General features: G+C 42.5%; 1 protein-coding gene and 1 non-coding gene across 3 annotated transcripts in view; both read left to right on the top strand.

Annotated features, from left to right (window-relative positions):
* The window catches only part of LOC145358974 (all-trans-retinol 13,14-reductase-like), a 39,440-nt gene that overhangs the window by 19,628 nt on the left and 1,213 nt on the right, over positions 1-18,599 (top strand). Inside the window, exons 8-11 of one of the 2 annotated variants that reach the window (XM_080213328.1) lie at positions 1,226-1,335; positions 2,526-2,692; positions 3,282-3,441; positions 7,345-7,489. In XM_080213328.1, the coding sequence (XP_080069454.1) occupies positions 1,226-1,335; positions 2,526-2,692; positions 3,282-3,441; positions 7,345-7,487 (580 nt within the window). In that variant the 3' untranslated portion in view covers positions 7,488-7,489. Of the gene's footprint in view, positions 1-1,225; positions 1,336-2,525; positions 2,693-3,281; positions 3,442-7,344; positions 7,618-18,599 lie in introns of those variants that run through there. The other variant, XM_080213327.1, reaches the window with a different exon arrangement.
* LOC145359357 (U2 spliceosomal RNA) lies at positions 2,094-2,292 on the top strand. The gene has a single exon (XR_013889571.1). It is a non-coding gene; the product is annotated as a U2 spliceosomal RNA (small nuclear RNA).

The following is an 18,599-nucleotide window of genomic DNA, read 5'->3' as shown; positions in this document are numbered from 1 at the left end:
GAGTTGGATTCCTGGCTTGAGTCACTCTCTGTGTGGAGTTTGCACATTCTCCCCGTGTCTGCGTGGGTTTCCTCTGGGTGCTCCGGTTTTCTCCCATAGTTCAAAGATATGTGGACTGATGTTAAATTGCCCCTTGGTGTCAGGGGGACTAGTTAGGATAAATGCATGGCGGCAGGACCTGGGTTGGATTGTGGTGGGTGCTATATCCAGCAGCCTCTTGAATAAATTCAATGTTCTGGCATCAACTACTTCCTATGTTAATGAATTCCATGGGCTCACCACTCTTTCAGTGAAGAAATGTCTCTTATTAATCAATTCTTAAGTCTCTATTATCTTGTTCTGCCCTGCGTTACACAGTGGAGTGTACCATAACCTGTAAACCAGAAGCAAAGGGCAGCGTATGGAGGTGGCTTTCCTTAGAGGCCTGCAGTGGGAAATCAGGCATTTAAAAGCTAGTGGAAAATATACAAGTGCAGTTTAGACCTTCAACTTCCAGATTATGGAATTCTGACCCCTACATTTAAAGCTATACATACAGAATAAACTGAAACTCTCCAGACTGAGACTGATTAGATTTTTCTTGTGCGACAGTGTCAAGGGATATAAATCAAAGTAAATGCAATTGATGCGTAGATCAACCATAATCTAATTGATGACTGAATGGGTTACTCTTGATCGTACATCCCTAACCTTTTCCCTTCCTTCTACCCTATGAAAAATCCATTGGAGGAATCCAAGGTGACATGGTGGCACAGTGGTTAGCTGTGCTGCCTCACAGCACCAGCTCTTCAATTCTGTTGCGGGTAATTGTTTATGTGGAGTTTGCACGTTCTCTCTGCGTCTGCGTGGGTTTCCTCCAGGTGCTGCGATTTTACTCTCACAGTTGTTTAGGTAGATTAATCATGATAAATGCACAGAGTTATGGGGATAGGATGGTGGGGATGGGCCTGAGTAAGATGTTCTTTCGGAGAGTTGGGATAGACTTGATGGGCAGAATGGCCTCCTTTTGCACTGTAGGGATTCCATGGTACTATGGAATCCAGAAGCTGCACCCAGGTAATAATATGCTTTGAAACGTCTTGATAATTCGACAAATGGAAAGAAGGAAATACCAAAAATCTTGCTTTTATATATAAAATTACAAGGTTCTGTAAGTTCTTCTCCTAAGTTTTGTTGAACACATTTTAGTTGCTTTACTTCTAACACTGTTTTGCAATTATTTAAGATGCAATAAATACTTAACACTCAGCAAAGAGGAGGTCACTGAAGGGTGTCCCATGATGTTGGTCTCCTTTCCATCAGCTAAGGATCCATCTTGGGATGACAGATATGCAGGTAAACAGCATTAGACATGTATCTAAAATTTCAAACTAATTTTTCATTGTAGCCTTTTTTTCCACCTCAATATGGCAGTTAATCGTGCCTTTGGAGTTGCATGTAGGCCAGACCAGGTAATGATGGCAGATCTCCTTCCCTAAGGGACATTAGTGAACCAGATGTGTTTTTCCACCAATCAACAATGATTTCACGGTCATCAGCAGCTTCTTAATTTCAGATTTTTAAAAATTAAATTCAAATTCCACCATCTGCCATGGTGGGATTTGAACCCCGGTCTCCAGAGTTTCTGTATTAAAAGTCTTGCGATAATACCACTAGGCCATCACCTCCCGTGATCATATTGAGGGGTGGCAGAACAGGCTCAATGGCTTACTCCAACTCCTAATTTCTATTTTTCTCTATGAGCCCATGTTGGAAAATGTGTACTTAAGGACTTTGTTCAGAACAGGGTAGACTCAGTTGTGCAGCCACCACAACTAGCTGCCATATTGAAGCTTGCAGAAGAAGAATAACCACTGGGATGAGGTATCCAGAGAGTGAATAACAAACATGGAAATTTATCCCAGATAAAGTTAATAATTTTATGGGAAATTGAAGGGATAATCTGGAGAAATTTATAGCCATATTCCTTGCAGTTTTAAAATAAATGCCAAATTCTATATTCTAGCAGTGAATTAGCATGAACACAACTTTGAAAAATCATACAGTGGTAACTTCTCCAAACCACTGAAAGACTTTGGACCCAAGACTGTTGTCTTGCTTCTCGGCCTTTTGGCTAAGATCAAGTGCAGTATCGACATGCTGTACTTGGTTGAAGTCAACAGGTTACGTTTTAGCTACATTTGAAGCAATTTTTTAAAGCGGCATCTCGGCCTTTTGGCTAAGATGCAAATGAGATCAAGCCTTGGAGGAGGAGCTATGCCTACTCCAATCAGCTTGGATCACATAGATCAAGCCCAAGACAGGAGGTGACAGCCCTGTCTTGCCAGCTTGGATCGGGAATGTCTCAACTTGTTGGGACTCTGAATTGGATTTGATTGGATTGAATTGGAACAAAAAAAAGAAATAAAATGTTCAAGAGCATAGCATAAACAAGTTCATCACCATGATGATCAGTTCAAAAGAACCCATTAGTTTTACGACTGTGAAATTTTGAAAGAATGGTCATTTAAATTCTTCCCGTTTAGGGAGGTCGACTATGGTAATTGTGACATTCGCTCGCTTTGAGTGGTTTGAAGAATGGAAGGATGAACGCGTGAAAAAGAGAGGAGAGGACTATGAAAATTTTAAAATGGGCATCGCCAAAAGTTTGACTGACCAAGCCATGGAGTATTTTCCACAACTCAAAGACAGGGTATGTCTGCCTTTCAAACATCTTGCGTTGAGTCTTGTTGATTATTATGCTACGAGAATGAAAAGCTACATTGTATCCATAAAAACTGTACAATGCAGAAGGAGGCCATTCAGCCCATTAGGTCTGCACCGAACATCTGAAAGCACCGCAGTACTCTGCCTGATGCACTCCCCACCCCCCCCCCAAATCCACCTAATCTGCACATCTGAGAATGACTAAGGGGCAACTTAGCTTGGCCAATCCACCTAACCTGCACATCTTTGGACTGTGGGAGGAAACTAGAACACCCGGAGGAAACCCACACAGACATGGGGAGAACGTGCAGACTCCACACACACACACACACACACACACACACAGTCCACCCAAGGCCAGAATTCAATCCAAGTCCCTAGCAGCTGAGAGGTAGCAGAGCTACCCACTGTGCCAATGTGCGGCCAATATCGTGGATTGGAGTTCGCATTGCAGTCAGAGATTTCCGTGGTTTGAGCGCTTCTTGCAAGTGTACAATTACTTGTGAATCATGAAAAAAAATCATTTCTGTTTACAGTTTCTCTTGGTTAACTTGTTATGTCTAAATGCTCTCTAGGTGGAGTTCATCAGGGTAGGATCTCCTCTTACAAATCAGCACTACATTGGTGCTTCACGTGGGGAAATGTATGGTGTTAGCCATGATGTGTCCCGTTTTACACCAGAGGCTGTTGCTTCCTTTAGAGCGAAAACACCAGTCAAGAAACTTTACTTAACAGGTACGTTATCCTAAGTCGAGCAATTAGAATGATTTGGAAGCCAAAACAGAGACCAGAAGTTTTCTTTTCCAGTTGCAAAGTTTGCTTGCCCTTGCATTAAATTGTCAACTGTCGGATAATTCACTGAGATGCTTGACAATGAACAAAGAACAATATAGCACAGGAATAGGCCCTTTGGCCCTCCAAGCTTGTACCAATCATGTGTTCCTAACTAGACCATCTGTTTGCACCTCTCTATTCCCAGTCTGTTCATGTGGCTATCTAGATAAGTCTTAAGTGATCCTAGCGTGTCTGCCTCAACCACCTTGCTTGGTAGTGCATTCCAGGCCCCCATCACCCTTGTGTAAAATAAGTCCCCCGCATATCTGTATTGAATCTCGCCTCCCCCTTACCTTGAACTTGTGACCCTTGTGTTTGTCATTTCCGACCTGGGAAAAAGCTTCCAACTGTTCACCCTATCTATGCCCTTCATAATTTTATAAACTTCTATTATGCCGCCCTTCAACCTCCATCTTTCCAGGGAGAACAACCCTAGTTGACTCAATCTCACCTCGTAGCTAACACCCTCCATACCAGGCAACAATGGAGGGTTGACTACTGGAGGAGCCAGTGGTCGGAGTCAATTGGTCTAAAGTGGAAAGGGAGGACTTCTGACGGGAGTGAGGAGGATGGAAATAGGCGGTGATTATAGTAAACAATGGTCTTTGAAGAAAAAACATAACATTAATCATAAAGGTGAGGGTAATGCTAATGCTATTCAGTAACTTCAACCGATCATAAAATTATGGCAGTTTAAAAGTGTTTGATGCAGTCAATAGCTATAAAAGGAAGATAGTAAACTAAAGAGTTGTAATTTAATGGAAATATTAACAGAAATTGGTTGAACTTGTTTGGTATAATTTTAGCAGGATTTGGAATTTTCCCCAATTTATCATTCAGTTTAAGTTATTAAATCGAATATGTTAGCTAAATCACTAAGATCTTGAAATTATGCTGCGGGATATTTTGGGTACAAATAATTAATGCATTCATTCCACCCTCCATTTTAGCTAAGCAATGCCCATTTATCTGAAAGCCTAATTTCAGAAACTGTACCATTTGCAAATCAATCAAGGAGTTGGGATCGAAAGTGCCAGTTCTAGATAAATGGCCAAGCACATGGAGATTGGATTCTATACTTACCCATTGTAGGAAAATTCTTGTTGAGTAGTAACCTTATTGGCAAAAGAGACAATCGCTAATCACAGGTGCTGACTTCTGAGCAAGTGCTCTACCACTAACCCCCTCTTCTGGCAAATACCCTCCAGCAAATGTCATGAAACAAATAACATCCCCTGGCAAGAGCAGAAACCCTAGCGATGTTCCTCTATTATGTCCTTTTTGCAGACATACTTTGCAACATCCAACCCAAATTTGTGCAACAGTATCAACACAACCAGCAGTTTCTAACTATATAATTGCAATTCTTGTCCAATGGGAAAAGTGCTCATGGCTCCCCACAAGTATCTAACTTTAGTTTGTACCCAATATTTACAATTTTTGCCCAATGCAAAGAGTGTTCCTGACTTCCCCACAACAATCTAACCTTAATTTCAGTCCTTCTCATCAGAGACCCACCTTTAGATCATTCTTCTACCAATCAGCATTGCAGCTTCTGTTTACTGTTAATGCTAGACTCACAGGAGCCCGAATGTGTCCTAGCTATAAATCCACTTCTGGAATTTTACCCAAGGCTCATAAGATCCTGCCTGAAGCAAATGGAGAATGCCGTTCTGCAAGCTTCACCCGCCCTGATTCTGGGGCAGGCATTTAATCCCTACAGTGCAGATGGAGGCCATTCAGCCCATTGAGCCTGCACTGACAACAATCCCACTCAGGCCCTATCCCCATGCATTCACCCTGTTAATCCCCCTGACACGAAGGGGCAATTTATCATGATCAATCCACCTAACCTAACCCGCAAATCTTTGTATTTAAATTCCGGCATACATATTCTTCCTTAAAGCTATATTACAGTACTATGGCTTTCTTACTTAAGGTCTTTCTTAATGACATTCCAATAATAAATACATTTTTTTATCACTAAGCTTATGCATAGTACAGTTTGATAACTTAAGCCTTATTGATTACACCAATGTGCAAACGAGGTGAAGTCTAACACATGCTTAATGCAGATGAAATCATGTTAAAGGAAACTGTTTTGAATTGCAATATGTTGTTATTAATAAGAACATAAGAACATAAGAAATAGGAGCAGGAGTAGGCCATCCAGCCCTTCGAGCCTGCCCCGCCATTCAATAAGATCATGGCTGATCTGTCGCTGCTCAGTTCCACTTTCCCACCCTCTCCCCATAACCCTTAATCCCCTCTCCTATCAAAAACCCATCAACCCGCGTCTTAAAAATATTTAGCGGGAAGAGTCTTTCCACCTCTATCCTATCCATCCCATTCATCATCTTATACGTCGCAATGAGATCTCCCCTCATTCTTCTAAACTCTAATGAGTACAAGCCCAGTTTATTCAGCCTCTCCTCACAGCTCAACCCCCTCAACTCCGGTATCAGCCTAGTAAACCTCCTCTGCACTCCCTCCAAGGCCAAAATATCTTTGCGCAGGTGCGGCGCCCAAAACTGCACACAGTACTCCAGCTGCGGCCTCACCAATGCCCTATATAGCCGCAGCAAGACCTCCCTACTTTTATATTCAATCCCCCTCGCTATGAAGGCCAGCATCCCATTCGCCTTCCTGACCACCTGCTGCACCTGCAAGCTGGGTTTTTGCGACTCATGCACAAGGACCCCGAGGTCCCTCTGCACCGTCGCCTGCTGCAGTTTTTTGCCCCGTAAGTAATAGTCCTTCCTACCATTCTTCCTACCAAAGTGGACCACCTCACACTTGCCAACATTAAATTCCATTTGCCATTTCCTGGCCCATTCGCCCAGCCTATCTAGATCCTTCTGCAGACTCTCCACACCCTCCGCACAATTTGCCGTTCCCCCAATCTTGGTGTCATCAGCAAATTTCGACACTCTACACTCGGTTCCCTCCTCCAGATCATCTATATAAATGGTAAAAAGCTGAGGCCCCAGCACCAACCCCTGGGGCACTCCACTAGTCACCATCTGCCAATCCGAATAATTAATTATTAATTAATAATTAATAATAATTAAGTAAGAAATACTTGTCCACATAAAAAGGCCATGAATTCACACTATAACAAACTTTAAGAGACAATTCTTAAGTCCAGTCTGAAGCTTCTATTAGTTGGAATCACTAATAGAACTGTAGTATTGTGGTTGTTCAATGTAAACAAAACATGGAATTTTCCAGCTGTTCACGCTGAGCGAAGACTTGGCTGAGCTCCAAATGCTCCATCATTGCTTGCAGCAGCAGTGGAGCATGAACGGCCAGAACATTCTAGCCCGTGTCTCTAATGGCTGGTGTTGGACGGTTATGAAACAAAAAATACTGGTTCACCTGTGCCCTTTAGGGAAGGAAATTAGCTATCCTTACCTCAAAGGCCTACACATGACTTCAGACTGGCAGCAATGTGCCCTTAACATTTAACTGCCTGGTGACCTGATCTAGTAAACCACTCAATTAAGGGCAATAGATACTAATATGGCCCACAGCCTGTGAATGTTTAAAAAAAACCCCAAGTGCCAAATGTTTCAGCAGATGTGAGCAAATGAACTTTTACAAATAATGATTCTCAGAGTAAAAACTTGACCTGCCACTCCATCATATTACCCCAGCACAAAACTTTCATTAAATACCAAAGATTGTTTGCGTGTAGTGAGAAAACAGAAGTGAAAGAGAGTGTAAATATAGAAATGGGAAAAGGCCATTCCTGGCTATACCACGGTGTAATCCCTTCCTCTGCCTGTCCCCATATCATTTCAGGTCAAGACATCTTTTCCTGTGGGTTTACGGGAGCCATTTTCGGGGGCCTTATTTGTGGGTCAGCGGTTCTTCAACGCAACCTGTTCATGGACATGAAGAACCTTCGGAATAACCTCAAGAAAGCGAAAGCCAAGCAAGCTTAACAGTGAGCTGCAGAAGTTTTAATCTCAATGATTTTGTGATTACATTGAGATCCAAATTCAGTAGAGACATGTGGTAGACAGACTGGTTGGCAGGCCCATAATGCTACCTCGCGGACAAGAGCTAATAAATGGTTTTTCACTGCCGTACATATTCTGAATATTTACAGTAGGAATCTGGTTCTATTAACGATGTGTACACAATGTAATCCAATATATTGACAGCACTGTGCTCTCAGCATTTGAATCAAATTTGCAATCTTAGGCTTGTTAATAATGTGATTCATAAAGCGTTAATCAGAAAATTAATCTGGGAGAATTAACTGTGATATTTTTTCACGATGGTATGCTAAGTGGACAGTTGCAACATGACTGGACTAAACAATCCTTCCACATGCGAAGTTGCGGAGGGTGGGTCATGCGACAGAAAATTGAAACCAAAACAGGAAATGCTGAAAACTGACCTGGTCAGTGGGCAAATAAAAGTTTTAAGTGTAACATTTTTTTATGAAAACTTAAAAACTGCCCTGGATTGAAGAGGAAATCCAAAATGTGATCTTCTTTTGCAACCTTGCTAAGTGCAAAAGGGTTCATAAGGATCAAATTGTAAATGATGCAAAAAATGTCACTCGTAACAAACTGTCCTTTAATTTTCCTCATTGTTGAAATGTTAAATAGTAAATAATAAACTGTGGTAATGTTATTTGAACTTGTTTTAGGAATTCCCTTCCACACTTGCTCAATTTAGACCAGAGGAAAACTTGCCCGAACTGGCAGCTGGCAGTGTGAAACAAAATCCCCCTACACTGCCTTTTAATTATATGTAAATAGCAGTACCAAATAAACTTGTAGAGTAAAAAAAAATCCTGGAGACGTTAATTAACTTCTATGTAATAAGCTTGTTTGCAGATAAAGACCTGGTGAATTATTCGGATAAGGGCATGTGACCAGTTACTTCCCAAAAGTGACAAGCTATTTTCTGCTGTTTTCAGGGGTTTTTTTTACTCTACAAGTTCCAGTTTGGTGCAGGGTAGTTTTCATGCTAATCTGGTACAGCGCAAATTAATTATTAAGGCCTGGTGCACTCAAAAATTGAGTAGAATGCTCTTTGCTCCACTGCAATCTACTCTCAAATTGGGCTCTGGATCTTTAATCGGGCTCCATTTTCACAAGTCAGTGTGCTGCAAAACTGCTGTTTACATATAATGGACAGCGTTGCCGAGGGATTTTGTTTCATACTGCCAGCTTCCAGTTCAAGCTCCATTTGCAACAATTTTGCTTTGGTAGTCTAAATTGTGATTGTGTGAAATGGAATAGCTTTGCACTGATGTATGTTTGAATTTTGGTATCATTTTTGTCCCCAAGAATAACTTCTGACCACCTATTGCCCCATCATCTACAAGGCTGATTTCCACCATTTTGTTGTTTCTGCCCTGGCCTCAACTGCTGAAACCATTATCCATACCTTTGTTATTTCCAGTGTAACCCATACCTGGTCCTTCTCCCACTCCCTAAACATGAAAGTTTACCTAAAATTCTGCTGCCAATGTCTTAATTCACAACAAGTTCAATTCATTCATTACCCTTATGCTTAATGCATTAGCTTCTGGTTAAGCAACACTTAAAAGTTCTTGTCCTTGGTTTCAAATCTTTCCATGGTTTTGCCCCTTTCACCTCTCCATCTCTGTAATCTCCCCCAGGCTCTTAATACTGAGATATTCACGCCTCTAACCTCTTGAACACCTCAAATTTTAACCACTCTACCATTGGTTGCTGTGCCTTCAGGTGCTAAGACCCTAAGCTGGGACAGTATGGTGGCAAAATGTTTAGCATTGCTGCCTCACAGCGCCAGGGACCTAGGTTCAATTCCAGCCTTGCCTGACTGTCTGCATGGAGTTTGCACATTCTGCCCTTGTCTGTGATGCTCCAGTTTCCTCCCACCGTCCAAAGATGCCTGGTTAGATAAATTGGCCATGCTAGATTGCCCCTTGGTGTCCAAAGATGTATAGGTTAGGGGGATTAGTGGAGTAAATACATGGGGTTATAGGAATAGGATGAACCTGGGTAAGATGTTCTGTTGGGGGGGAGGGTGTCTGTGTACACTCGATAGGCTAAATGGCCTCTTCCTGCATTGTAGGGATTCAATGATATAACTCTTAACATTCCTTCCTAAAACTCTCCACCACTCTGATTCTTATTGTCCCTGACACTTCTTAGAACCTGCCACTTCCTTGACCAAGCATTTGATCATTGACCCTAATTCTCTTCAAATGCTTCTCAGTCATTTTGCACTCAATGCCTTGATGCATGTCATGACCTTACCAGCTAACGACAGGCTGGTGTTTGTAAACAGTTGCAGTTTGATGCAGGGTCAGACTGAGTGAAGTATAATGCATGGGACACATAGCTATCCTGTTCCAATGCAGCACAATGTTTTCGACCACCAGCTTTCTGAGATCAGTTTCACTCTTGAGTACTGGGCAAGTTTATCTTTAATGTGCACAGTATTCCTTTAGATGGAAGTTGCAGAATTGCAAATGGGAAGGAGCAATGTGGCTAAATTTAAGTCACAAATTTAAACAGCTCTGTATTAATAAAATATTTGCATAGCTTCAGTTGGTCTCGCCTAGAAGCCCCTCCAACATATTTTTACTCCCAAAAAAGTATACTGTGCCATGCATAATTCACTTTAAAAATAAATAAGGACACATTTTTGGAATGACACGTGCAAGGGGTGGGAGGAGTCGTGAGGAAGCTAACTTAATTATGTGTTCACTGAAGATAGTTCTGGATCGAGGACAAAGTGATCGCGACTTGGTGTTTCTTCAAAAGGACATTTTCAGGGGTTGGTTTGAGTTGTGGGAATGTTTTACCTGGGAGGGGAGGGGGTAATGCTGCAGATTGCACTTTGGAAGTTACGTTTCGTTCTTGATGCGTTGCATTTACAATTTGGAGATGCAGTATTTAAAATCATCTTTAATATGCGAGAGATATTTAAGTAGCTTTTTTGCTGCGTTGCTGTCAAGCTGCCCAAAGGCTTTGGCCACTGCTCGATCCTTTTCACGTTTAATGTGAGAATATTAAACCACTTGATTTGCGCGATCACTCACTTACAGGTAAACCCTTGCAAACATGTTGGAAATTAATCAGTCTTTACACAGGCGAGTTTCAGCCCTAGTATTAGACTGAACAATGCTTTCGTACAGTACTGTTTAAGGGTAGGCATTGATTTGTGGCTTTGGGGTAATAGTGACATCATTGCAACATACAGCAATGAGTGACAGTTCGTGAGCTTGGCAGGGATCGGATGTATTTTGGGTTGTGGGGAGGTTAATATTTGCAGATTTTAGCAAACGCCCGTGTATGGCAGCAACTGGAAGAATGTAGAAGACCACATTTCTAAATTTTGTTTTTCTTTGCGGGAGATCAAGTTGATTGCATTTTGATTTTTCTCCTGACCCTCCTCATTGCATTTTGCAAATTCAAGATCGTGCATTAGAATCATTGCCACTTCTGTAATTCTAATCGATTGCAAATGGAATAATCCCTTCAGTAAATGTAACCAAGACAGCCGCTGCTCCATTTACATTAGAAGATTTTTTTTGCTGTTTGTTTTTAATTAAACTGCTACTTTGGGGCTGTGGATTTTATACTGGTGTGCAAACTTCCGTCATTAGTGTTGTATTTACATGTTATTACTAAGGGTGGCATGGTGGTATTGTGGTTAGCACTGCTACCTCACAGGGCCAGGGGCCCGGGTTCAATCCCTGCTTGGGCCACTGTCTGTGTGGAGATTGCATACTTTCCCCTTGTCTATGTGTTTCCTTTGGTTGCTCCAATTTCCTGCCACACTCCAAAGATGTGTGGGTTAGGTGGATTGGTCATGCTAAATTGTCCCTTGGTGTCAGGAGGAATTAGCTAGGGTAAATGCATTGGGCTATGGGAATAGTGCCTGGTTGGGATTGTGGTCAGTGCAGACTCGATGGGCCGAATGGCTTCCTTCTGCACTGTAGGATTCTATGATTCCACAATGAAAGCTGCACTGTATAGCGGGAACAAGAAAAGGATACAAGCAGTTTATAAGCTAGGTAGAGATAAGGAAGCCTCTATTATTCCCCAGAAAGGATTTGTGTTTTTTTTTCCTATTTCTCCCCCCATTATGGCATCCAGTTGTTTAATACCTCAGAGTTTTAGTGTCAACTCCAATTAGGGTGGCACAGGTGGATTAGCACTGCTGCCTCATAGCACCAGGGACCTGGGTTTTCAATTCCTTGCTTGGGTCCCTGTGCCGAGTTCGCACTTTCTCCCTGTGTTGGCTTGGATTTCCTCTGAGTGCTCTGATTACTTCCCACACTCCAATTAGGTGCATTTGCCATGATAAACTCTTCCTCAATGTACAGAACAGGTGCCAGAGTGTGGTGACTTGGGGATTTTCACAGTAACTTCATTGCAGCATTAATGTAAGCTGACTTGTGACATTAATAAATTAATTATCCCGAAGCCTATCATTCTTCAGAGTTCGGACAGCCCCAACTTTACCTTTTACATCCTGCCCATTGTCATTGTTTAATTAGCTGAACAATTTCCTCTTAAACAGTCAAGTCCTGGTGTGACCCATGAGTAGGATCTTCCTTTTCACCTGACCTAGCTACTGGACCACACAGTAGAAATAGCAAAGGGGTGGTTCTTTCTTCAGCTGGTGATTGAAGCAGCCAACACATCTTAGCAACATGGGACAGGAAGGATACTGTTCTGGTTCCACATCAGTGTTTGAGGAGAGGGCTTTTAACTATGCTGCTACCCACCCGCTATTTCCATTGATGGTACTTGGCCAATCAGAATCCATTTACATTTGAGCAACTTAAAGTTCCCTGAAGGGTAGATAGTCACGTGCCAGTGTTAGATTTACTTGATCACCTCTTCATTCATCTCCCCCTCCCTGACCACAGAGGCAGATTTCCTGTCTCTTTCACCAGCCTTCCCAGTACGTAATCTAGAATTTCTCAAAAACCAAGGACAATTTGCCTGAGCCAGAGTTGGGAACCACTGGGGACGTGCACAGATTGCACTCTGCCACTATCTGAGCAAGAGTAAGATTGAAGAGAGGAGAAAGGCAGCACAGAGGTTAGCACTGCTGCCTCACAACACCAGGGACATGGGTTCGATTCTGGCCTTGGGTGAACGTGTGGAGCCTGCATGTTCTCCCCGTGTCTGTGTGGGTTTCCTCTGGGTGCTCTGGTTTCCTCCCACAGTCCAAAGATGTGCAGGTTAGGTGAATTAGCTGTGGTTAGCTTAGCGTCCAAAGAAGTGTAGGTTAGGTGGATTAAATGGTAAACACATGGGGTTACAGGGATGGATGAGTGGAGGGGAGTTCTGGGTAAGATGCTCTTTTGGAGAGTTGGTGCAAACTCGATGGGCCGAATGGTCTCCTGCACTGTAGGGATTCTATGGTTTTGGTTCTTTGGATATTAAGATTATGACTTTTCTGTATACTCGCCGCCTTCAGGAGTTGGGTAACCTCAGTGTTCGAGTGAGCATTCTTGTTCGGGGATCTTTTTGTTTGCATTTTGATTCTTTGATTCAGGATTAAATTAGTATAGGGTACACAGGGTTGCTAGGCATTTCCAATGGAAATAAGGTCTAAGGAGACTCACCTGAAACTAACTTTTTCAAACCTTTGTTGAAGTTTAACTCTCCTGGTTGTCCTCAAAGTGTACGTAGCTATTGTTGCAGTTCTTCATTTTTTTCTGACTACCGTTATTATATCACAGAGACCTTTCACACCGGGAGTTCCTGTCAATCTTTGGAGAAGACAAGAAAGCGGGAAGGAACATCTAACTTCTCTTAAGAAACCAGCAACTTGCCCAGAGATATCCATGCACAAAAACATTCTGAAAAACAGATACTTCCACTTGCCCGAGGCCCAGTGCCTGTGGAGACTTTAATCCATTGCAACAGTTGTCATAGAGTTGGACCACATACTGGAAGCAGACCTGTAGCCAAACCTGACATCAGAGCTAGGGCATTATTGATGGCTTTTAAACGTGTAGCTTCATGGATGTTCTAAGATGGCATTGGAAATGTAGTCAATGTTTGTCAGGATGTGTGAAGCCATTCATAGATGTGTCTTGGTCAGAGTAAGGGGCAGTCATTTAAGACCGAGATTAGGAGGAATTTCTTCTGAGGGTAGTGAATTTTTGGAATTCTTTACCGCTGAGGTTGGGTCACTAAGCATTTCAAGGCTGAGGTAGATTTTTAATCAGTGAGGAGATAAAGGGATGTGGGGATAATGCAGGAAAGTGGAGTTAAAGATTATCATATCAGTCATGATCTCATTGAATGGTGGAGTAAATACTATGGACCAAATGGGCCACTTCTGCTGCTGCGTCTTACAGTACTATGGTTTTATCAATCATCCCGGTTCATCATCTCTTCCATCGATAGCAGTGTTACAAGGTCCTACAATTTTACATCGTGAACCATCAGTTAAAAGAAATGGAATCTTCAGTTACTTTGCATGTAGGTCTTGCTCACATTACATGGCCACTACTATCATTCGGCAAATCATTAATTTTGGATGACAGAAGGAGGTGGCCAAGAATTTCTGCCACTGGGAGGTCTGGATTTCAACTCCAAGCCGAGATAAATATATACCTCGCCCGGTTTTGGGCCATTGTGGGAGTGGGAATCCATCACAGCTGATCTCTGCCCACTTCATTCTGTCTGATGTTCCTTTATCCATCTCATTCACACTGGTGGCCAGTGGTAACAGGTAACTGGCCAGGTTTGCTCAATAATACCATGAACTAAGTTTAAATGGACAAGTTTAATCACTTAAAGGCAAAATACTGCAGATGCTGGAATCCAAAAGAAAAACAAAGTGCTGAAAAAAACTCAGCAGATCTGACAGCATCTCTGGCGAGAGAATAGAGCCAACATTTTGAGTCAGAATGACCCTTTGTCAGAGCTCTGTTTAATCAGTTTAACCAGATCCGTTGTTACTAAAACTGGAAGTGATTTTTGCACCCGGCCTTTCTGATGAGATTCCCATTTAACCTCCAGTCTTTTCCAAGGGGGTCAGGTAGGTTTGCCACTGATGCACCTCAATAAGATGAAGAACAAAGGGGGGGAAGCAAGTCTGCACTGCAGACACATGATACCCCCTCACCACTGTCATCAACCAGTAATGATTTCAATTAGTATTTCTGATATGCCTTTAAGGGATAGCAGCATTCCATCAGTAGAAGGGAAGTACATCATGTGATCCAGTCTCAGTTTCATTGTGATCTGTGAGTAGAACACAGCACACACAGCTCTGCTGCTGCTGTTCAGTTTATCCATGTATGTTTCTTCTCATGTACCTAGTTAAATAAATGAACCCATAAATGTGTTTACCCAATCTTTTATGAGTGATTGATGCCTTAATATTATAAAACCATGATGTGGTTTTTGGCAGTGGGCAGATAGCATAGCAGCAAGATTAAGTACGGATATGACATCATGAATTGCCTTAGATTTGATTTATTATTGTCACGTATTGGAATACACTGAAAAGCATAGTTTTTTGCACGCTATACAGACAAAACATACTGTTCATAGAATACATAGGGGAGAAGGAAAAGCAAGGGTGCAGAATATAGTGCTACAGTCATAGTTAGGGTGTAGAAAAAGATCAGCTTAATATAAGGTAAGTCTATTCTAAAGTCTGATGGCAGCAGGGAAGAAGCTGTTCTTGAATCAGTTAGTATGTGCTCTGAGACTTTTGTATCTTCTTCCCATCGGAAGAAGTTGGAAGAGAGTATATTTGGGGTGCATGGAGTCCTTGATTATGCTGGTTTGCTTTTCTGAGGCAGTGGGAAGTGAAGACAGAGTCAATAGATGGGAGGCTAGTTTGCACAGTGGATTGGGCTACATTCACAACCCTTTGTAGTTTCTTGCAGAGCAGGAGCCATACCAAGCTGCAATACAACCAGCAAGGATGCTTTCTGTGGTGCATCTTTAAAAAAATGATGGGAGTTGGAGTGAACATGTTGAATTTCCTTAGCCTCCTGAGAAAGTAGCAGCTTTGGTGGGCTTTCTTAAAAATAGCATCAGCATGGAGGGTCCAGGACAGGTTGTTGGTGATCTGTGTACTTTAAAGCGTGAAGCTCTTGAACATTTCCACTTCCTCACTGTTGATGTAGACAGGGACATGTCCCCCACTATGCTTCCTGAAGTCGATGACCAGGGACCTGGGTTTGATTCCCAGCTTGGGTCACTGTGTGGAGTTTGCATGTTCTCCCCTGTCTGCGTGGGTTTCTGCCAGGTGCTCCGGTTTCCTCCCACAGTCCGAAAGACAAGCTGGTTAGGTGCACCGGCCATGCTAAATTCTCCCTCAGTGTACCCGAACAAGTGCCAGAGTGTGGCAACTAGGGGATTTTTCACGGTTACTTCATGGCAGTGTTAACGTAAGCCAATTTGTGACACTAATAAGTAAACTTTAAACTTTTGTTTTACTGACATTGAAGGAGAGATTATTTTCATTGCACCATGTCACCAGATTCTCGTGCTGGAATTTTACTGCCTTGCCCGCCATGGGAATTGGAGCAGGCGAGGGGCGGACAATGAAAAGGTCAGTTGACCTTAGGTGAGATTTTACAGTTTTGAGTCAAACAAAGCCACAAAATCCCATCCTCTATCTTTCTCCTGTACTCAGTCTTATTGTTTGAGATTCGACCCACTATGTTGGTGTCATCAGCAAACTTGAAAATGGAATTGGAGGGGAATTTGGCCACACAGTTGTAGGTGTACAAGGAGTATAGTAAGGGGCTGAGGACACAGCCTTGTGGGGCACCGTGCTGCGGATAATTGTGGAGGAGGTGTTGTTGCCTATCCTTACTGGTTCTGGTCTGTGGGTTCGGAAGTACTTCAGTTTTAAGAGTATAGAACGAGAATAAAAGATAGAATGTAAGGGTATGCTACTGGGGACAGCTCACAAGAAGTTGCCTTGCTCGGGCGCCATCTTGAACTAGTGTCTTGCGACATGGCACAAGATAACCCTCAAAGTTTTGGTGAGGTGGTGCTGAAGCTGCGGATTCAGGGAGTGTTGGCAAATGGAATTTAATCCAGACAAATGTGAGGTGATGCATTTGGAAAGTCTACTCCAGGAGGGAAGTATGCAATAAATGGTGGAACCATTAGAAGTATTAAAATACAGAGGGATCTAGGTGTGCAGGTCCACAGTTCCCTGAAAGTGGCAACACAAGAGGATAAGATGGTCAAGACGACATAAGGCATGCTTGCCTTCATTGGTTGGGCCATAGAGTATAAGAATTGGCAAGTCATGTTGCAGTTGTATAGAAATTTAGTTAGGCTCCATTTGGAATATTGCATACATTTCTGGTCACCACACTACCCAAAAGGATGTGGAGGCTTTCGAGAGGGTACAGAGAAGGTTTAACAAGATGCTGCCTGGTTTGGAGCTATGAAGAGAGACTGGACGAACTTAGTTTGTTTTCACTTGAACATTGGGAGGCTGAAGGGCAAGCTGATAGAAGTTTACAGAATTATGAGAGGCATGGATAGAATGGATAGTCGGAGTCTTTTTCCCAGGGTAGTAATGTCAATTGCTGTAGGACATAGATTAAAGGTAAAAGGGGGAAAGTTTGAAGGAGATGTGAGAGGCAAGCTTTTTTTACACAGAGCATGGTAAATGCCTGGAATGCACTGCCAGAGGAGGTGGTAGAGGCAGATACAAAAGCAACGTTTAAGAGATATCTTGATGGATACATGAATCGGCAGTGAATAGAGGGATACGGACCACGTAGAGGCAAAAGGTCTTTACAAAAAGCATCATGTGTCGGCGCAGTGGGCTGAAGGGACTGTTCTGTACTGAACTGTTCTTTGAAATTGCAGCATGGTGACTACACAGAAGGTTGGAGAACATGGTGATCGCATAAAGAAATGGGAAGCAGGTAGATCCCTTGTGGTGAGTGGGGCAGAGTGTCAAAAGCACCAGTGCCATGTTACCTCAGCCGGGAAAGGTATGACCAGGATATGGGCCAGATGGCTAGCGAGCGAGGGAAAGACAAAAGAGCCACACAAAACCATCATAAAATTGTGACAGAGAAGGTTCTGATTAAAATGGTTGCTTTGGGGCTGCTGAACAATAAATTGAATCAAACAAGGAGGAAGTTCAAAGGGATATTGTCAAGGTATCCACAAAATTCCCTGTTTGAGTTGGGATATAGCTGGTCTACAATAGAAATTTATTTCCTCCAGTACCAATGTACTAAGCTAGGATTTCTTGATTCAGCCATGACTGATCCAGACAAGCTGTAAAGTCCTGCCTAGCAGGATTTTATGAAGGCTGAAAAAATCAGGATTAACAGCAGAAGAACTAAAGGATCCCTAAAAGATATGGACGACATAGGAAGACCTGCCTAAACTTGTGTAATCATCAACTAAAGTTTATGTCATTTTGACAACAGCCTGCAGAATCCAGAGACTACATTGTCAGCAGACAGAGAAAATGTTACAGACTATTTTTTTCAAGCACAAAGCTAGCTGACAGAATCATTGAGTTGGTGATCACATCCACTCCCATGGAAGAATTCCAGAAAGATCTGCAAGACAAGCCCAAAATATCTAGCATCGAAGAGCCACTCCAGGATGGAGGTAAGTACAAAGCAATCCTTGCAGGTTGCTGAAACTTACAGGTTTAAAATATAACCTCAGTTGTTGTGACACGTTGGCCACAATTTTACCGGCTGACACAAATCACGCGAGAGCCAAGAAAACAGATATGAATATCTCTACTACGTATCAGATGGAGTCTTTTGGAGCTCCAATAATTGTCCAGACTACATCTATTGTACTTCTACAGAGGCAAACTAGCTTTGTGAACATTCAGCTTATGTACAGTCTTTGGACGAATTGGAGAAGTGGTGGCGGAGTGGTATTGCCACTAATTGTGCTTAATCCAGGTTAATGTCCTGGGGACCTGAGTTCTAGTCCCACTGCAGCAAACGGTGAAATTTATATTCTGTTAAAAAAGCTGGAACTAAAAATTTAATGAGAACCATTTTTGTAGAAACCCACCTGGTTTCCTTTAGGAAAGGGAATCTGCCATCCTTA

The sequence above is a fragment of the Carcharhinus amblyrhynchos genome, chromosome 27 (assembly GCF_965287045.1).
Source record: "Carcharhinus amblyrhynchos chromosome 27, sCarAmb.v2.hapA, whole genome shotgun sequence".
Lineage (NCBI taxonomy): Eukaryota > Metazoa > Chordata > Chondrichthyes > Carcharhiniformes > Carcharhinidae > Carcharhinus > Carcharhinus amblyrhynchos.
The sequence above is the reverse complement of the archived record's forward strand: the minus strand, read 5'-3'. Positions and strand labels throughout refer to the sequence as shown.